Source organism: Cupressus sempervirens, chromosome 3 (assembly GCF_028749045.1).
Source record: "Cupressus sempervirens isolate cs-2001-9-10 chromosome 3, ASM2874904v1, whole genome shotgun sequence".
NCBI lineage: Eukaryota > Viridiplantae > Streptophyta > Pinopsida > Cupressales > Cupressaceae > Cupressus > Cupressus sempervirens.
In genome coordinates, this window is record NC_143120.1 from 532,443,729 (window position 1) to 532,465,249 (window position 21,521).

The 21,521-nt window shown below is 36.2% G+C and overlaps 1 protein-coding gene across 3 annotated transcripts in view; it reads left to right on the forward strand.

Moving 5' to 3' along the window:
- The window catches only part of LOC149567512 (Zn-dependent exopeptidases superfamily protein), a 153,434-nt gene that overhangs the window by 123,146 nt on the left and 8,767 nt on the right, over window positions 1–21,521 (forward strand). For all 3 annotated transcript variants that reach the window (XM_089820730.1, XM_089820731.1, XM_089820732.1), the window contains 2 exons: window positions 3,830–4,054; window positions 5,954–6,114. In XM_089820730.1, coding sequence (XP_089676856.1) covers window positions 3,830–4,054; window positions 5,954–6,114 — 386 coding nt within the window. The remainder of the gene's footprint in view (window positions 1–3,829; window positions 4,055–5,953; window positions 6,115–21,521) is intronic.

Consider the following 21,521-nt stretch of genomic DNA (forward strand, 5'->3'; position numbering starts at 1 on the left):
AGGGTCTAGGGCAGAGACTGCATTTTTGTGGTGATAGACAGGTTGACTAAGTTCGTGCACTTCTTTGCTATTGTGGCGGACTGGTCAGCCTCTCAAGTGGCCAAGTTGCTCTTTTGAGAGGTTTTTCGTCTTTATGAATTACCCAGGACTATCGTGAGTGATATAGACAACAGGTTTCTTAGTAACTTTTGGCAGGAGGTTTTCAGATTGGCAAGTACAGAGTTGACACCCAGTACTAGCTATCACTCGTAGATAGATGGTCAAACAGAAATAGTGAATAAATGGGTGGAAGGGTATTTGAGAAACTACATTGCAAGTCAGCAAAGAGCATGGGTTAAATGGTTGTATTTAGGGGAGTATTGCTGTAACTCCACATATCATATGTCCATTTAGATGACTCCTTTCTGTGCTCTTTATGGTTACGAACCTCTCTCTTTCATTGACTTGGTTTTACAAGAGAACAGGGCTCCCTTTGCCAAAAATTGGGTCTAGGATCAATAGGATATTCTCAGATCTCTTAGAGATAATATTCAAAAGGTGCAGAACCAATAGAAGTTATATGTTGATCGACATTGTACTGAGCAAAGCTTCGAGATAGGTGACATGGTTTATCTTTGTCTCCAACCATATAGACAGAGCTCCTTGAAGAAAAGTGGGTCAAAAAAGCTTAAGCCTAGATTTTACGGACCTTATTGCATCACCAAGAGGGTTGGTGAGGTTGCTTACGAGTTGGATTTACATGGTGACAGTCGAATCCACAATGTGTTTCATGTCTTATGCCCCAAGAAGGCAATTGGTCAGCAGGTTGTACCATTAGAGGGCTTGCCTCCACTTGACGAGGAGGGTAGACTTGTACTGGAACTGACTGAGGTGATTGAGACCAGGGAAAAGAAGCTGTGAAACAGATCTATTAAAGAATATCTAGTTCGCTAGAAGGATTTACCGTATGAAGACACCACTTGGGAAGTTGAGTCTATTTTACAACATCTAGCATTGAGATTGCTGGAGGGCAAGCAATCTTGGGAAGGGAGAACTGTCATGTCCCCTCTTTCGCACTAGTTCTTTGGCGCCTGGTTAATCTATCTCCACATCCGGATAGATTAATGACATTCCCAAAAAGGATACTTACCAATCACAAGGGAAGATTTGTTTTAAGTTCGTCATTTAATGTATTAAAGTACTTTAATAAAGTTACTTTATGTCTTATTAAGACATTTACTTTATAAAGTGACTTAAGTGACTAAAAGATGAAATTGGTGTTTTATCCCACATCTCTTATTCCACCACTCTTTCCTCATTTCAAGGTTATAAAAAGGAGGGTTGGTCTTGGGAAAAATACAACGAATATATGACATTTATATGAAATTCTAATGGTTGCTTAATGTGATTGGATTTGTTCCTAAGGACGAAACCCCTAAGGAATAAAAAGTAAGACTGGACGAAAACTAATACTCATAGCATATTTTCGAAGTTAAGGATTGGATCGATTCACATCAGGAGAGTGTAGCTCCAGTCTTAATAAGGTGATTGAAAAAGGTCTTAACATTACATATAGGCTGATATTTGCACAATAGAGATTTTTGACAGCAGAGGACGGTTCTAGTAATCTCACGGCAGTAGAAGGTTTAGTTCAAACGTAAGTGTTCTCTCCTCCATCAGCTACATTTCATCATTAAGTACTAGGTGATATTTGAAAGTGTAGCAGCCAGTGGAAATAGAATGTTGTCGGCTCCCTCAGGGTAACTCTTCATGTGAACACTGAAGTTGGGAGTAGCAGATTGGGGTCCCAGTGAGACCGATTTATAGTGTGGAAAATTCTTACAGTGGTAGCGCATTACATGGGTCAAGGGTGGAAGTGGTTTCAGAAAGCTAGCAACGTTGATATCAAGTTGCAGGATTCACAAACAGAATAAGCCAGGTAGTGGGTACCGGTGTGAGGACGGGAGCAAAGCACAAATGATGAGTGTGGTCAGAGGTGTAAGTACCATTTGACGTTAGACAACTGAACGTGGGCATTAGAAGGAGGTTGGAGCAGACTCAATTTACCACAACTATCACCCCATATGTTAGTCACGCCATTTGTTGCTTAGTGCTGTTTGTTCTTTTTATATCTGAACTTAAACATTTGTATCATCTGCATCAGTAGAATCTGTAATGTTGGAGCGAACTCAATTTACCACAACTATCACCCCATATGTTAATCACGCCATTTGTTGCTTAGTATTGTTTGTTCTTTTTATAGCTGAACTTAAACATTCGTATCATTTGCATCAGTATAATCTGTAATGATTAAATCACCCTATTATAATTCTTGAGTGCACGCTGTGTCTCAAATACTTTGGCTGGAACTTATTGAAGTATAACGTTGCAAGTTGATAGTCGTGTGTATTTCATTTATGAGAGCATAGTATAATAGTAGTCGGTTGTTTGAGAAATGATTTACATGACAATTGTTCGACAAAATTACCAGTAAACCAAGTCCCATATTTTTGATCAATCGCAGCAGAGTATATTACACGATATCACCCCCAACCACATATTCATCATCACCATCACTACTACTACTTTCACTGCTACTCATTGTGCTTTGTTTTGAGATTTAAATATGAACTGAAGCATTAAAAAAAAAGAAAAAAAATTAGACTCTTTCAAGTTGCAAATCTATTTAAAAAATGGAAAATGGAAGCATAAAGACTTTCATACTTGGTGCACAATAGAGGAAGCTCAAACCCTTGCACAAGTACTTGGAATCAAAAAAATTACCTCCTCTTTTTGCAAAATGAAAATCTCAGGTGCTGCTACAAGCTCGAACTCCAAATGCAAATGAAATAAAAATGTCAAACCTTGCCAAATGTGCTTGTTTTTTACCTTTTAGGTCAAGTGGGGAGGCGGGCCTCATTGGATGCCCAATTACATACCAAAAAAACTATTTTTAACCTTTACTTTTTTGTGTTTTAATTTGCTTAACTTTGGGGACAGATAGTCGAGGGACGTCTGTGGCATCCCTTTCTGTCCCGAGGACAGCCGTACGTCCCCAATTTTTTGGCCATGCGTCCCTGTGTCTCCGGGACATTTCCTATCAAATATGGAATTTTGGGGATGGGGGACGTCCCATACCCATTCCCCCATACCGAGGATGTCCCCATTTCTAAAACCCAGTGTTTTTGGGCAGACACGCATCCTTAGGTTACGTAGACAATTATGTATTTACGAGTATCACTCTTTTTATATTTATTGCTTTGATGGTTGAACATGTATACATAAATTTATTATACACAGAGGTATACATAAATTCCTCACACACACACATATACACAAGCAAACTTGAATCCATACCCAAGGGAAAACAATTGTCATACCTGCATACCCATACCCATAACTCTACTCGAACCGGAACCCAAATTGGCAACTTAGCCAAAGACTACAAGGATTTGAAAAGTTGGGAAGTGCAAAAGGAGGAAAATCTTCTTTGATGCTCTTCCATGATAAGAAAGATGCCAAAAGTTGAATGGTGGTTTGACTGAAAGGAAATATATGTTTCAATCCTAGCTGCAGTTTAAGTTGCAGTTCAACTTAGTTTCCAAGTTAGTACTGCCTTGCAGATAGTTCTTACTATGCAGGTAACTGAGGAGATTGATTGTGATATCTTACAAGATAAATTTGACATCCTCTTTATTGCTTGTACAGCTTCAAATTCAAGTATAATATCTCTTCATAGTGCAACTTACACTCTCTGTTAAATGGAATGCCTTTTTTTCATTTAAACATTTACCTGTTTTTAATTATTTATATTTAACCAATTCATATTAATACTTAATTTGTACTGCAGGCTACTTTGTTTCAGATATTGCAATTGCCTGTGTTACTGGAGTTGTTGTTGGCTGGTGTGTTGGTCCATTGTTAAGCATTGCTGGAAGCTGGTTAGCACAATCTGTACCAATGCAATTCCTACTGCATTTCAGTGTAGTTGCGATGGCCTTGTCTTCTCAATTTTTCCCTTATAGTGTTGATGCTCCAAAGAGAGTTGTCCTTCAACACACCTTCAGAACTACTGGTACACATTGAACGGCCTACATTTATTCATAAAATATATCCAGCTTAGTATTTCAAATTATCCTTGTTTACTATTAGAGATGCATTTGGGAAGAAACTATTCACCTTTAATATCTCATTTGTAAAGGACAGACTGACCAATAAACTTTCATATCTTGTTTCTTTGGTTACTTGTTTTAGAGTGTAATCTAATATAGAGTTAGTATTTGAGTTTCATTAGATGCAGACTCCAGTCTGATTATATTGTTCCTATTTGCAATTGTTGTTGGTATGAATATCAGATTAGGTGTTGTAGTTATATTGTCAAATCATTTGAATAAAATTTAACCATTATTATATAAAGAGTTTGGGATTTACACCTGTTGTTTGTTGTTCAGTATAACAAGAAGATTGGTATTTATTTATGTCATTTATGGGTTGAAGTGCAATGACCTTGTCAATTTATAAACAACAATAGGAATTTTTAGGATCTGATTGAATGCTAGGGCTGATAGTGTTATTTAAATAATAAGTGTATGTGGAGGGTTGAACATTGGACTTGCATCATTAATTTGGTCTAGGACATTACAGTTTTATTCCTTAAAACTTAGAAGGAAAGCAAAGTTTATATCTTGTACTTGTTTTGCTATCTTGTTGCTCATTGCTCAATAATGTTGCCTTAGTTTTGATTTCTTTAGCTGAAGGTTGGCACCCAGTACAATAAATTTGGAGTTGTCAAACACCTTGGATCAATTCTGAGCAGATAAATGTGTACTTTTGTTGACTACTGTTACAAGAATGTCAATATATTGACCAAAAGCAAGGCCAAAAATAAGACGGAGCTCCACACCAATATATGCCATATCACAAAAAATGTCAACAGTAGACATAATAAAATAAATAAGATAGCTACAATCATCTTTTATCAAATCAATCATCATAGAAGCACTTGTCACATTCATTTATCTTAACAATGCTTGCTTACACAATCTCAAATTATAAATACTACCCTCTAATATGATGATCGCATCAAAAAGTAACCGTCTATTCCAAACAAGAAAGTGGTCTAGATAGTAAAATATAAAGAGTAAATAACATTGAACTGGGTTTATGGCAAAGTAACTTGAAACATAAGATGGCAAAATTTCCAACTGGGGTGCATAAATTTTAGGATCGCTGGGCTCACACCCTGTCACTGACACAACTACAAATGCAAAACTTAAATTGTTTATTTTTCCTCTTCCACCAAAAGTGAGTCAATTTTTAATGTTAAGAAAGGATTTGAAGGAATCCTTGATATCCTCCTAGTATTTCCCAACCTGGTCCTGTGCCAGCGACAGTTGTCCATGAGAAGTTCATGGTCATTCTACCTAATAAGCTAAGCTACTAGCATGAAGGTTTACATATCTGATGGGCAATGTTGAAGAGTACAATTAGAAGCAGGATTCCAACCAGGAATTGTCATTTTTCATTTTCATATTTGCTACATTTTATTTTAGGTTCATTTTATAGCTAAACACCTTTCTTCCTTATGGTGTCATTCAGCCAAACAATTCTTGATCAGTTGATCCATATTCCCATGACTTGAGCAGAACATGCAGTGCTTCCTTTTATGAATTGCATATATGTATTACTTTATTGGCGGTTGATGGAGGAGATAGAAAAGTTTATCTTCAATTTATACTAGACATGTCCTCAATTGTTACGGTACATGTACCGGGCTTTTGTAAAATATGAAGAGAACTCAATCCCACAATGAATTGATTGACTTGGTTTTTAGTTTGTGACCTTTATGTCTTTGAGGTCAAATAACTATGCAATTTTTTAGTGTGCGTAAAAGGGATATTCTCATCTCAATAACTCTGAATTATTCAGTAATCTTTATGTTTTGACATGTTGACTTCTAATTTTATACCTGCAGGAGGTAACGCAATCTTAGATGTTAATTACGATTTGGCAGTTCTTGATGCCAATGGTTTTGGTTTCCTTTTCAAAAATGTTCCTGAAGTAGCAGAGGAGTTGAGTCTGGGCTCAAAGTTTAACAAAGTATCAGCAAATTTTTCTAATGAAGGAGTATGGATGGTAAGTGTCAGCACACACAAAGGGTGAGGACATTCATTCAATATTTAGAATATCAATGCATGGAACTTGTGTTAAATTTTAGCAAAACCTAGTTTATTCTTTGAGAAATCCTTGTGAAAGATCCTCTATACAAATGCTGCAAGCATCATTTTCTGTGGTTGCATCTGCATTTAGAAACAATCAATAGAACTTTTTGTTGCCGTTCAAAACTTCTAAACTGACAAGGTTCTCCATATTACTCATCAGCTACATAATAAGAGATGAAAAGAGATCATCATCAGTGGGCTTAGCAGTGTGTTATTAATCCATTAATCCATAAAAGCGTATGCTTCCTATGCCAGTTATATAAGCCAGTTATACATTTGCAGTTATATCAACTCTATATCTCCTGTATAAATACATTTGCAGTTCATCAAATAAAATGTCAAGCATTTACCTTTCAAATACAAGTCTTATGAGTTCAAACCAAATTTATGAAGCAGGGATTATACCATTGGTTGATAATCTTATTGTCACTTATGGTGGGCCACATCATTTTAATACAACAAAGTAATAGACAGATCTTATTTTAAAACATCATATATTGATCATGAAGATTTGAATTTGATATTAGAAATTTATGGTATTTTTTTCACATTAATGTAATGTGATTTATCCAATTAGTTATTTGTTAATGATATGAACTGTCAAATTTCTTATTTAAAAAGATTTAGGTGACTAGTGTGATAGACATACAAGCTTCATGCCAATATTTTAATATAAATTAATACATTGTCAAGCTTATTGGTCCTAGAGAGGTTTGTGATTATAATAGCAAAGTCCCATTGCTTACATCTTAGTTCTTACTATATTCATCCCCAATGAGCCCTAAATGTTTTGAATTAAGCATTGTACCAGCTTATTTTTTAGAGCTTAACGTTTAATTTTGTATACACAAAGCAAACACAAAGATTTCTAGATTGATGTGGAAGATATTATGGCTGGTGCAACCCCAAGGGGCACCGTAGCTCCTCATTACTTGTAGATTGTGTGAGCCATTAGATGCAATGAGTGAGAGCTAAAGTCCTGTTGACAGGTGTTTTATGACTGCATTAACAATAGAAGAAAATATTGAGATCCTCTCTTGAGAAAAATCACGTGTATGCTAAGATTGTACAATGGACTCCAAGGTTCTTTTATGTCAGTTGTTGACTGTGGATAAGCTCAATGGTTGATCTGATATGCTCGTCATCCAAGGGGCTTAGGTTTGAGTCGTTCTTCAACTTTGCTGGCTCGAACTCCATCAGATATTGAAGTCTCCTGATGCTTCTTTGAATAGACACAACTGAAATGAACTGAAACTAAAGGGGAAAGAGATAGAAGGTTCTAAGTCTACTCCTAAAGGCAATTATATCAATGGATAGTGCTCTAGAGGACAGACTCCCAGGAACCAAGCTTTGCTTCACCAAGATCAACTACAACTCAACAAGAACTTGTGCAATCTTCTAAGGGTTATGCAAAGAATTTTAGTATTACAATGAACAGTATCATAATGAACAGTGCAATTTAATGATAGAAGTTAAACATCTACAGAAAAGGGGGCTCTGGGTTACTTTACATGACAACTTACAATCAGGAAACTGCCAAAAGTACAAGCCATGGAAATTCATCAAACACCATTATATTCTCCACTGAAATCAAAGCATGTCTATTCTAAGTGAGGGAACAATGAAAACTTGCAAGCATCAAAATACATTAATTACCATGACACTAACAATGAAAACTTTATTCTCTTGGTAGTTCTTAGCAACAATCTCAAATTTTCTCCTTCACAAATGAGAAGTGAGCCCTTTATATAGGTCTCAAATTATAATGGGTGGCTAGTATTGAAACAAAACCAACAACCCAGATTTTGCCACCTCAGCCTTGATTAGGGTTAAGGCAAGAAGAGCGAATCTACAATCAATGAGAGGGTCTACTTGGACCAAACATAATCGACTCTTTTAGTGGGGTAATCAATGCACATTATGTATGTTCACTCAATAGGAGTGGGGGTTGAAATGAATGCCCACTATGCATTAAATGTCATCTGCCCATAATAGCTTATCATTTTTTCCTTTCCTTCAATGTAGAGAATCTGGATGTGTCAACTTTGAAAGCTGATTAAGTGCCATTCTTGTTGACTGTTGTGTCATTGCTAAAGTCTTTCATACTTGAATTGGATCTTAGGTCTGGAATCGGAAGATTGGGATCTTTGGATTTTTTGGAGGAACTTCAAGGTGTTTCTCCATGTACATTTGCACTTGAACAATGATCCTTGAATGCCTTAACAAGATTGCTTGAAACTTGGATGTCTTCAACACTGGACCTGAGATTCTGAAACTTGAATGTCTTTCTTGAACATCTAGAATTGGAATTCTTCCTCCCACAAAATAATAATTGACTTAAGAATCGTGCAAGGAATATAAAAACCCTTCCATATCTTCTCTCAAAAATCCTCTCGAACATTCTCACGCCTCTTGATTTTGCAATTTGCTTCAAAATTACTTGTTTTCAGAAAAACTCTATTTTTTCTAACTCTTTGCAAATTCACCTCTCTTTGTAAAGGTTCCTGCCTTCTCTCTCCAAAAACTCTCTTCAAACTTCTCTCTCATCAAAATTCTCTCATTAAAATTCTTGTACCTTCTTTCTTCAACTCAAATTTTCATCAAAATTACTTCATTCATGGGTGCACATTAAGCCTTGTGAAGGGATTTTTATAGGTTTAGCCATTTTACATGTTCTCTTTTCTTATTCAACAATTAAAATCATTTTGCTTGATTTTCCATTTTCCACTTTGGGTGAATGTACTTGGGTGCCATGAAATTTTTCAGGACTTAATTATTTTTTTCATCTTCATACCTTGTGATATCGCTATCAGGATTTAACTGTGTGATTTTGAGTCAAACTCATTAACCCATGTTTCATGAGTAGTGATTCAACATGAATCCATCTCTCATGAGAATAAATGGAACACTTAGCACAAATTGGATCTAGGTGATGCTCACAAGGGTGAAGCACCGAGACTTCTTGGGAGGTCACCCATCCCAGTACTACTCCAGCCTAAGCGTGGTTAACTACAGAGTTTCCTCCATGGTTAAACCCAAAGCTTGCAACCCCATTTGCAAAACCTTCACCGAGTGTTGTGCCTTATGAACCATTCATTTAGAAAGCCCCTTAAGCTCATCAATTGATAAGTAGGAGATAATTTCCACAGCAAGTGAAATTGCGATATTGCTATCAGGATTTAACTGTGTGATTTTGAATCAAACTCATTGACCCATGTTTCATGAGTAGTGATTCAACATGAATCCATCTTCATACCTGTTTTGATCCATACATAACCATTTCCCTCACACTTCCAATTTTGGGCGTTCTGAAGGATGCCATGGAATTTTCATAAATTAGTCATTTTCATCAATTTCTCGTTCCTTAGATCTGCATTTATTAGCCAACACTTGGGCATTTTCTTGCATTGCCTTCTCCCTTTTGTCCAGACCTAGTCACTCTTCAACATTGTTCATGTCTACCTTGGATTTGCACCCAAGGTGTCAATGAGCACTAGTGATGTTGGGTGCATTTTGGCATGGGTGGAGGATTTTCTTATGTCAAGGAAATTCCTTGACTTGGTGGAATCTGCCCTCTTCGGTGCATTTTGGGGAGGGTAGAGGATTCTTGACTATACTAAATCACTTTTGTGTTCCACTTTGTAATGTCCCCTTTTTGAGACATTAAGAAATTAAGGACACGTTCATGTAATATTAAGTGGACTTACGAGAACATAATATAAATAATTAAAAAGGGGTCAATTTAATATTTTAAAGTGGACCAAACTAACAAAAGGGAGGAGTAAGACGACGAGACAGAAGACAACTGAAGAGTTATTGTTGAGCATTAAAAGAGGGGGTCTTATTCATTTTCAGATATGCTTGGGTTTGAGATTGATTTTTTGATTTCTCTTTGGAGAACTTTGGGAAGTTGCTAGCTTTCTCTTGTTGAAGCATGATGAGAGAAACCTTAAGGATTTTCTAGGTGGATTGGACATAGCCCCTATTCATCATTTGTGGTGGATTCACATCTGAGACTACATGTGCATTCTATTATTTCTTTCCAATCTGGCTGTGTAACTGAATTTACGATTGGATGTTGATATTTGGTTATTGTATCGCTGTTGTATAATGCAATAACATTTTTTGAGCTCTTTTAATGAGCATTTATCGGTTAATTGCCATTTTTTTGGCTGGGTTTATTTGCAAAAGATATCTATTGTTTTCTGAAAATTACTGGAGACCAAAATTGGGGAAAATACCCGACTAGGATATTAGAATGGTATCAGAGCTGGTTTTTTTTGCTAGCCTGTGAGGTTTTCTTCATAGTCCACAATTACAAAAAGTTTTATTCAAAGGCAAATTTAAGAATATTGCAGCAGTATTTTATCTGATTTGAAGGAGAAATTTTGAAGAGAGATTAGCAGCATATTGATTCCAAATTTGAGAAGTCTCTATTGAAACACAATTTATAATGGTTTAATGTTTTAAAAAATAAAGATTTTATAGACTTTGGCATAAGATGTATTCGAGGAATACTTCTTATCGGACGTGGCTATCCATCAAAATTGTACAATTGATCAATTTTCAAAAGATCGAGAACATCATGGATTTTTTGAAAATTTCAGCTTTTGATCTTCATGATTTGCATAGTTTGTAGTCGAAAACAACAAAAAAAATTGAAAAAGAAACATTGTTTTTTGTGAATTTGGATTTTTATAAAAAAAAATTGTTTTGTCTTTGGTACTTTTTTTTGATGGAGATTAGCTTGTCCCCTTCTTATAAGAACTTTTTAGAAAAGAATGATGTATGCCGGACATCTTATTTAAGACTTTATTGGGACCTTCGGAATTGTAATGCCGAACTTTTCATAAAAGAATGATGTAGGCCAGACATCTTATTTAATACTTTATTGGCACCTTTGGAATTGTAGTGCCGAAAGTATATTTGAAGTTTATTGGTATTGCCAATGTTTGTCGTAGAGTATTAATAACGCAAGCTATATGTCATGGAGACTTATTTCCGCAAATATACAAAAGATTAATTTGCCTCAAATTGCCACAAATATAACAAGTGACGTGAGTGTCATAGTTCCTGCCATATGCATAATGGTTGCAGTGTTGTGGGTTGAAAAAATAAGAAGTAGAAATAAGATGGAAAAAAATAAAATTTAGAGAAGTAAGAAAAAAACTAAGAGATGTGCATTGATGAACATGTGGTGATCCTATTGCTAGTTAATAGCCAAATGCATGGGGACTTCATGCCCCTAGGCTAGCCACAACGTTGTTTGAGTGTTGGGCACTTAAATTTCTAGGTTCTTTTAAGAAGTTTGGAAGACTACACCGATGGAAGTACATTGCGGTGACAAAGGAGCGATGACAAAGTTGCTGTAGTGAAGGCTTTCCGACTCACAAGAAGCGATGAATGGATCATTTATAATAAAAAATGATACAATATGGGATTCCACCTGCATGATTCTTTTGTTGAGCCATGTATATCCAAAAAAAAAAAGTCATTATATGTACTTTAAAGACACATTGAAGAGAGAATGAAGAGATATATTCCTTGTAATAGTTGAAAAAAGAAGGAATATGAAGATTTATATATATGAAGACAGATTGAAAAGAGAGATAATAATAATAGAGATTTATTGATAGAAATGAAGGATACAAAGAGATTTAAAAGAGAGAGAATGATATATTATTATAGGGACAATGAATAGAGATAGTTGGAAGAGAATTTAAAAAAAGAAGATTAAGGATTATGTTATTTTAAGAAATATTTAAATAACAATTATAAAATTGAGTTAAATCAATAAAGTATTTGTTTCTACCTTTTCCAATATAAATTCAAATATTAAATTTTAAAATATAAATTGTTGACTACTTGATCCAACCCAACAAAAGAGTTAGTAAGTTTGAAGAATAATATTAGTTTTACAAATTTTAAATTGCGAAAAAGAATTAAAACAAGATTGAACAAAAATAGCTAGTTAAACATGGTATGAAAAAAGTTAGCATTTTACAATTGACAAAAGTAAGGGACAATGTAAAACTAATAAATATATTTAAAATAGAAATATAAAACATTAAAAACTAAATATAATTTTTTCTGTAGCAAAATTTATAAATATTTTTAGTAAAAATTTATCAAATCATTATATTCTTAAAAATATACTTTTGTTATTAATTAATTTAATTATAATTTAGAATAAAAAATTAATTTTAAAATTAGAATAAAATAATTTTAAATTATTATGAAGAGAAAACTAAGTAAATGTATTTTAAAATGATATGATAATTAGTTTTTTAGTAAGATTTTAAATAAACTTAAACTCAAAAAAATCTAGATTGATATATTTACAATTTTTGGTAAGAAAAATGATTTAGTTATTATTGATTAGACATGCATTTATGTCTTAGGTAGTGAGGTGGAGGTAAAATAATTACTTTTTGTAAACTTCAATTAATTTGTCACAATTGTGAAAAAGATAAAGGTATCATTAATGCATGTCATTATTGTTGTTGGAAAAATGTGTATTTTTGTTAAGGAAAATTGTTTTTTCTCCCTACCAAAAATAGTATGAACCAATAGAATGAACACAAAATGTCATTTATAAAATAAAGAAAAATGAAAAATAGATATACACATTGTATAATCCATATTTTGAGAGAATACGAATCTTGTGCCATCTGCCCATCAAGGTCAATTCTTGTTTGCGTTGGGAATGATGTTCGTGTGAAACTCTTTGATAGAATCAAAAGCGAAAGGTTCTCTCAATGGAAGGCAGGGTCAGTGCAATGCAGTTGACCGCTGCAAGAGTATTGGCGTAGTCAAATTCCACTCAAGGGCAAGCAAAACGCAGCGGCAAGCCCAACACAGGTAGGCCGGACATAGGGGCACAGGAAGCAAGCCGGCCAAGCAACACAGGAAGTCGACAAAAATAAGCAACACAGGAAGCTGGAAGCAAGAAGTCGGAAAGTAGCAGGAAACCGGGTCGTTCCCACAAACAACAACAATGCATCAGGAAAAAGCAAGCCGACCAAGAGCATCAGAACATCGCGTGTAACAAAACCCCATTATTTTATTGGAATCGAGATATCAAGCAGTAAGTCCGAATGCCCCACTCAGCAATCACTTTCTTACACATTGCTTTCACCAAAATTGCTTTGTTGATTCCATATCATACTTGAGCATGCACAAAACTTCAACACTAAATGTGTGTCACTAGCTAAACAAAATGCAAAAACTATAGAAAATCTATAATAAGACACCAATGCTAACAACAGGGTTCCCATGGAGCGATAAACAAGGGAATCACAGAAACACTTGTAGGGTTTCAATATGATGAGAAGATACTTGCACAAGTCTCATCAATTGATCATCCAAAGATAAGGGAGGCATAGTCAGAACTAGATGGGATCACCAGGCACAACACAAGATCTGACAATAATATTGTGGTAGGGAATCAGATGGTCATTGCACTCGTAATAGTAGAACAATAAGCAAGTGTAGGGGAGGCTGCTGAACACAACATCTCTGGTAACAAAGGTACGGTTCTGACACACGAGGATAGTTTAATACAAAACAACATCATCAAGTGGAATCAAGGGAGCTTACTCATTCTTCCAGGACCCCCAGCCGGACACATGAGTCCGTTCAATCTTGGAGGAACAAATGGCAATCTACCCACAACCATTTTGAGCTTTCCACAAGTTAGCGGACCACTTACAGGAGAAAGCTACATTTATGTGAATGCCAAACAATATAAAAGAATAATCAGATGGAGAAAGATACGAAAGATTAAATATGCAAAAAGAGGGAAGCTTGCAGCTATACTTCCGAAACCGATACTAGACGTCCCAGACAATACAAAGATGGGGGAATAGAGTTTGAGGCCAACTGAAATCTCTGAAACAATTAAGCGGTTTAATGATATCAGAGGTAAAGGGAAGACAGATAATTCTCAGGCAATGGACACAGTGGAGGATGGGCTGTCAAATAATTACAGCCCCATGAGGACACCCATGATGTGGTACTCGGACATCTTTGTGAACAACTTGGTAGCTATGAAAGAGAGGGTGTGGGCATTTAAAGAGAGGAGCCAAATAGAAAGTATCATAATGAAAAGAGTCACCGAAGATAATTGGAAACTAGCAATGGAGGTCAAGTCACTTAGAGAACAAATTCAAAAATTGCAATTTAATATGGAAAAAGGAGAGTATGAAATAATATTGTTAAAGAAAGAAGTAGGGGAAAAGAGGACAGCAGCCAGTATCGCGGGGACTAAGGAAGGAGACAAAAACTCGCAAATGAAAAATATACAAGATGCCATGGCCAACTTAGAGAGCAAATCGAAGAAGTTAGATCATGGGCTAACATAGTAAAGGGGCTAGCAAACACTTCTATTGACAACATAGAAAAACAAGTTTGGAGGCATATTAGAGAGGAAAAAGAAAGAAGTGAGAAAGCATCAAATATCGTCATCAAAGGGCTACGAGACTATGGAGAACAGGAAAACACAATAGATCTAGTTAAAGACTTCTTTAAAGACCAATTAGACTGGCATGGAACAACCATACAAGCACAGAGAATTGGAAAATGGATAAGAGGAGGCAAGGATAGGCATGTTAGAGTGACAATGAGGAATACAGGGGACAAAAACCTCTTAAGTAATAGAAAATTTCTTAGAGGCACACACATATATCTTGATGATGACCTCACCTTAACTAAGCAGGAAGAAAGAAGGAAGGAATGGGAAAAAGTGAAAACAACAAGAGAAATGGCAAATGGGCGTGGCTACAAAATGGTAGAGCCCAAATCAGTGACAAAATCACACACAATAAATAGGAACTCCGGCCTACCTAGGAACATATAACTATAGTCAGTTGGAACTGTAGAGGTTATCCTTGGAGAAGAGAACCTGGGTTAGTGCCGATAGTTAAAGATAATGACATCATTATGCTTACCGAAACCCATGAACATGATGGATGTAGGGTTCCAGATTTTGAGGGGTATAAGAAGAGATCACTGTAGAATGAAAAGATAGAAAATGGTAAGGGGCATGGGGGCATCACTGTTCTAATTAAAGAAACTTGGAGTAGATTTATAAACTTGGAGAAAGAAGATGTTAACAAGCAGTATATATGGATAAAAATAACAGAGAATCAGATTTCTACAATGGTGGCTGTTCGCTACTTCGCCCCAAAAGGCTCAAAAATGTATAAAAAACATAGATTGAATCGAGAAGACTCATTCGCTGCACTCAAAAAAGACATAGCAGCCTTTAGCTCTCTAGAGGAAATAATGATAATAGCTGTTTTTAATGCTAGAACAACAAATAACCAAATTCTCAATCTTAAGGAGAGTTACAAAGAAAGTAGAGACCTAGTTTGGCTAGAAGAAGAAGAGACACAAAAATGGGAAAGATCATTGTAAGATAGCACGAGAAATGTTAATCACTTTGGGGCTGAATTACTAGGCTTATGCTGCCTGTATAACATAGTCATATGCAATGGTATGGAAAAGTGGCCTAAATTGGGTGGAATCACATGCAAAAGGCACAATGGACAAAGTGTTGTAGATTATGTCATATGCTCGCAAGACTATGTTGCAAAGATAATTAACTTTGAGATAGAGGATTGCCCCTTGGAGCTAAAATCTGACCATAACCCCATCTTGATAAGGGTAGCCACCCACTTTAAAGATCAACATATTGTCTCAAAACCTTTATAGAAAGGGAAGATGATTCCGACTGACAAAGTTTTAATGACACAAGACAACCATAATATATTTCAAGACTCTCTTTTGCGGCTATCTAGGGTTCAAGGAAGGCATCTCAAGTCTGATAAACAACATTCCATGGACAAGGATAGCCTTGTTAAAGCCTTGGAGGAGTGTAAAAGATCTAAGGCCACAAGAGAAGTCAATAACACTTTTCTAGCCAATCCGTGGTTTGATGAGGAGTGCAAAATGACAAAAAGGAATTAGAAAAAGAACATGAACAAAGAAAGTAGAAAGTAATATGATCAGCTGATTAAAAAGAAGAAAGAAGAGTATGTGAACATGAGAAGAATTGAATTGATTAATCTTGGTAAAAACAACTCCGGAAAGTTTTGGAATGAGCTCCAATAGAGAAAAGCACAGATAGTGAACAACATCACAAGAACAAAATGGCTGGAATATGCCATGATCCTCTACGAGTGTGATTTAGGAGAACATAGAACCATGGTAATCGAGACTACAGGTGAGTTATTCAGCTAGACGGATATTATTCAAGGCATAAGGAGGTTAGTTGTTGGTAAAGTACAAGATATAGATGGGCTACAAGCTGAATACTTAAAATGGGGTGTTGAAACCATGACACCACACATCACTAAGATTGTTAACAATGTCAATAGAGAAGGCTTCCCTATAAATTGGACAACAAGTGTGGTGATCCCACTCCACAAAAGCAGAGATATAAACAACCCTTCTAATTACCAAACCATCATGATCAATCCACTCTTCGGAAAGTTATTTGGCAGCATGGTAGAACAAAAAATCAGTAAATGGGCTGAAACAAAAGGCAAAGGAGCAAAAGGGCAAGCATGCTTGAGACTGAAACACTCCACTATAGATCACGACATCACTCTCAGATATTTGATAGAGAAAGTTTGGGACACTCAGGGGGCCGAGGCTTTTTGCTGTTTTGTGGACTTCAAAAAAGCATTTGACACAGTGCCACGTAACAAACTTTGGGACAGAATGAAAGAGTGGGAAGTTCTTAAAGAACTTAGGTCTATTGTTCACAAATTGTATGAGCAGGTCAAAGCTAAAATCAAAACAATGGAAGGGCTATCAGAGGATTTTGGCAGCAACATCGGGGTTAAGCAAGGGTGTTTGCTATCTCCAACATTATTCGGGCTCTATATTGACAAGTTAGAAGAACGGATAAACAAGACCAATGTTGAGGGGGTACAACTGGCCAACTTTGTGATAAGATTGCTCTTATATGCAAATGATCTCATAATACTTGCTAGAATGGCTAAAGGTTTGAAAGAACACTTGAAAGCACTAGAAAGTTTTTGTCATGAAGTGGGAATGCAAGTGAACACTAGCAAAACCAAAGTTATGATCTTCTTGTTGAAGAAGAATAGGGGTATATAGGACGAGTTCCTGTTTGAGGGTACTCTTGAGATTGTGGAGTACAAATATTTGGGCATAGATTTTAATAACATACTCAATTGGGATACATGCAAATCAAAAAGGATCCAAGGGGGCTGGAAGGCGTTATACTCTTTACAAGACAGGTGCAGGAATGCAGAATTATGGGATTAGACGACCATGAAAACTCTTTTTGGTTTGCTGGTCACTCCAGTTATTATATACGGATGTGAGGGGTGGGGTGGTAGTATGTCCGAACAAAAATGGCAACAGGTAGAAAGAATTCAAAAACACTTCATCACATGCAATCTTAAAGTCAAGACCACAGTGCCGTATGATATTTTATTTGTGGAGGTGGGTTCCTTTCCATTAGAAGCCGTCGCATTGGTTCAGATGCTAAGTTATTTAAAGAAAACCCAAGGTCTAGAAACACATCGCTGGCCCAAGCTAGTCGTAGAGGAAAAAATTATCAAGCAAAAAAGCACATGGATGAAGCAAAATGACAAATGGATGCGAAAATGGGATATCAACATCCATACTTACCCGGATAACATTAAAGAAATAAAGAAGTTTGTGATGGAAAAATTCCTCAATATTTTATGGACAAGGCGCATAGGGCAGAAAAAATCTTATTACATTAAAGAATTTAACCCTACCTCTAGTCATGATGAAAAGGTCTGTATAAGAGCACCTATTAATTGGAAAGCCAAACTGTTGATGGCACAAATCAGAACTAGTTCACACTGGCTGCAATGTGAAACTGGTAGATGGCAAGTCCCAAAGGAAGAGTGGGCAAATCAGAACTAGTTCACACTGGCTACGATGTGAAGCTAGTAGATGGCAAGTTCTAAAGGAAGAGTGGGTAGATAGAATGTGTTTATTATGTAATATGGGAGCAGTAGAGATGTAGCAACGCTTTGTCAAGGATTGCCTAGCATGCAATGACATCAGATTTGGTTATGCAGAGATATTGCAGAACAAGGACTTCAACTACTTATTCGAGGAAGATCAAGTGAAGAGAACAATGGCTTTGATTATCAAACTTCAGAGAAGGAGAGACAAGTTAACCAAAACTTTGCAGCTAGATTCGTTCTGCTCTTGACTTGAGAGGTGATTGTGTGGGTCCCATAGGCTGCTTTAGCCTCATGGACGTCATTAAAATCTATCATATCATCATATCATATCATATAAACTTTAAATTCTTTGATTTGATTGGTTAATCTATTTGAAAAATTGCATTCAATGAATGCAATAGTATCCTGCCTAGAGGAACTAATAAAAGCTTTGATTATCAAAGCAAAGCTTTATTATCACACGAGCTAATTTATGAGCCGAGTTTAGGGAGCTGTTGCTCTGCATGAATCAGTTGACTGTATTGTTCAAGGTAGAGGGACAAACAAATATTACCTGAGTGAAGTCCTGATGGAATTGTAGCGCTTGAACATTTGTTCTCTTCTATATGGTGACTGGGTTTTCTTTAAGAAAGATCAAAGAGTTCAAGTTCCTTGGATTTGAAATGGTTACACTATATATATATATATATATCGAGAACCACACAGAATGGATATTGAGAAAAATGGGAAGCAATCGACAGTTTTGTGTGTAATGCCAAAGGAGCGAGATTGTCTAAATAGTTGTTTGGTGTTGTGTAATAGAACAAGGCCCTTCAATTACACAATTATTTTTGACAATAGCTTGTCCAACATTTCCTATTTTAACGTCAAGGGAACATTGGGACCAAGATTGGAGGACACAAAAGTTTAACTCTTAACTCTGGATTACATCATACACGTTAATGGGAAAAGTAATGTTTGCACATTAGTGTTGAATCCAGTATGCCGATCGTATGTTCGAGTGCCAACTTCAATTCGGGACTTGGTTATTTTCCTAAAAGGCTCATAATGCTATGCGTAGCTTTTCTGGGTTGTATCATCTACTCAGTCCAAGTGCTATTTAGCATCGCAAAGTGAGGAATCTTTGGAGAGTAACGGCAGAATCCCATAACGTGTGCACTCAGAGGAGTTGGAGGTAATGTGACCATATCAGTTTGGACATTAATTGAAGTTTCAAGATTATGCCATAGAGGCATTATGGAGTTACACTCAGTGATAGAGGGTATCGGCCAAATATTTGCAATGGATGAGACACTATCATTACAAATGGTTTATGAAATTTGATAAAACTTCCTACCTCTTGAATTTGCGAGTGATTTGTAATTGCTTTTTTATCTGATGTGTGAATAGTTAATAAACTGCCAAAGACAGTAGCGCCGACAGGTACATGTGTTGTTCTACTTAACACGTTAGTTTTCTGCATATACATTTGTCGTTTCAAAAAATTGTTGCATGACACATTTTGATGCCGCCACTTTTGCCGTGAAGCATCGGGTGTTCTCAAAATTTTGTATTAACTGGGCTTTATTGCAATGTTGGGCAGATGACAAATCGATTTGTTTGTAAGGAGAATATCACAACAGATTTTATCGAGAGTTGCAAAGAGAATTGTTTCCATGTGGGAAATAGTTGAACTACACGCATAAGAAATTTTGAACTCATTTTGCATAGTGGCATATGTTTAGAGATTTTAATATTGTTGTGGGCCCTATTTGTAATAGTCATCAACTCCATTCATGGTGTAAGCCACAGGAATGGGGCACTTGTCTATTTAGAATCAGTAACGTCACTTCCATTTTCAGTCGCAATGGGTAGCACGACGAGTTATGGTATGATGCACAGTTTCAATCGATTTTTGGCAAACTATAGAACAATGAACTTTGACCATGGCATTTCATTGGCTGGATCTTGTCACGAGTAATATCCCTGTGTGCATTAAAGCTTGAGAAAAAATGTTTTCATCTTGCCTCAAGATGGACTTGGCAAATGCCATATTTTGAAACAGCAGGCAGAATATTGTATTGAAGTGGAGATTACTGGATTTTTATTATGTTCATGGGAACTTCCTTCAAATTTGGTCATAGTGATCGATTGTTCTGAAGAGTTCTTACATCCAAAATTTGTAAAGCAAACCGTGTAGCACACTACAATGTAACAAAAAGAGAGGACAAAATCTCTGTTGTTCTTGTAAGTTGCAACTGGTGATTATAAAACATAACTGTAATTTCAATTTGGATGGACATCAGGTCAGATGCAGCTGTGTATAGTCTCCAGCATCTACTCTTGGCTTGAAATTTTTATAATGCCGTATTCAGGCTCTGGAAAGTTATCAAGACACCAGCAGCATCACTAATATTCATTTACAAGGTTACAAAGATTGAAGACTATTGTAGCTGGGTGCAAATTTATATCTGTGAATACACACTCAGATTTTCCGTGAGCCATTCTTGAAGACTGTTGGATCTGAAGCAGATTTGAGACTGGGGAATGAATAGAAGGAATTAGCATAACATCAGAGTGAATTGCAAATTGAAATAACAAATCTGCTTCCAGCCTGAACCTTTCTTCACAACAAGGTTGTAGGACAGGAACTCTAAACTTACAATGAACAACAAACACACACTAAGGTGGAACATTTAGTTCATTTGGGACTGAGATCGTCAATTAACAGTGGTCAATTTGAAATCATTAAGTTTCAACCTTTGTGGCACTTATAACAGATTTGTGGAAATTGTGAAGCATATTACAGCCTGTTGGGCAGTTCAAATTCTCAGTTCTAAATGGCATCAAATGACATATCTGAATTGGCTAAAGTACTTTATAAAACAGGTAGCAAACTTCGATCAAAATTTATAAACAGGGAAATGGTTCTCAGCGCATTGGTTGGATTGGAAGGATGCTTAACCATGGTAGAGCAATCACCCCATGACCTGTTGCAGATTTTTCTTGTTCCTATAATAATAGCATTGAATCAACAAAGGTGGCTGAAACATTCAGATGGTGAGTTTAGATTGTTGGTTGCTTCTTGTCCAATGGAGGTCATATGAATTTTAGCACCACAAGAACCTTGTGAAGAAGACATCATGACCTTGGGGAGAGCAGTAGTCGTCATTTCTCTAGAAGGGCTGCTATACTAAAATGAAATCATTTGCAGATATCAGGTTGTGCAACCTACTACTTTATTTGGGATTGTATGATGTAATATATACCATGTTTCACAATCTATTAGGCACAATCAGAGAAGAACATGATGTAGATGTCATTGCAGCCATAGAAAACATTATGGCTATGACAATTAATGAGA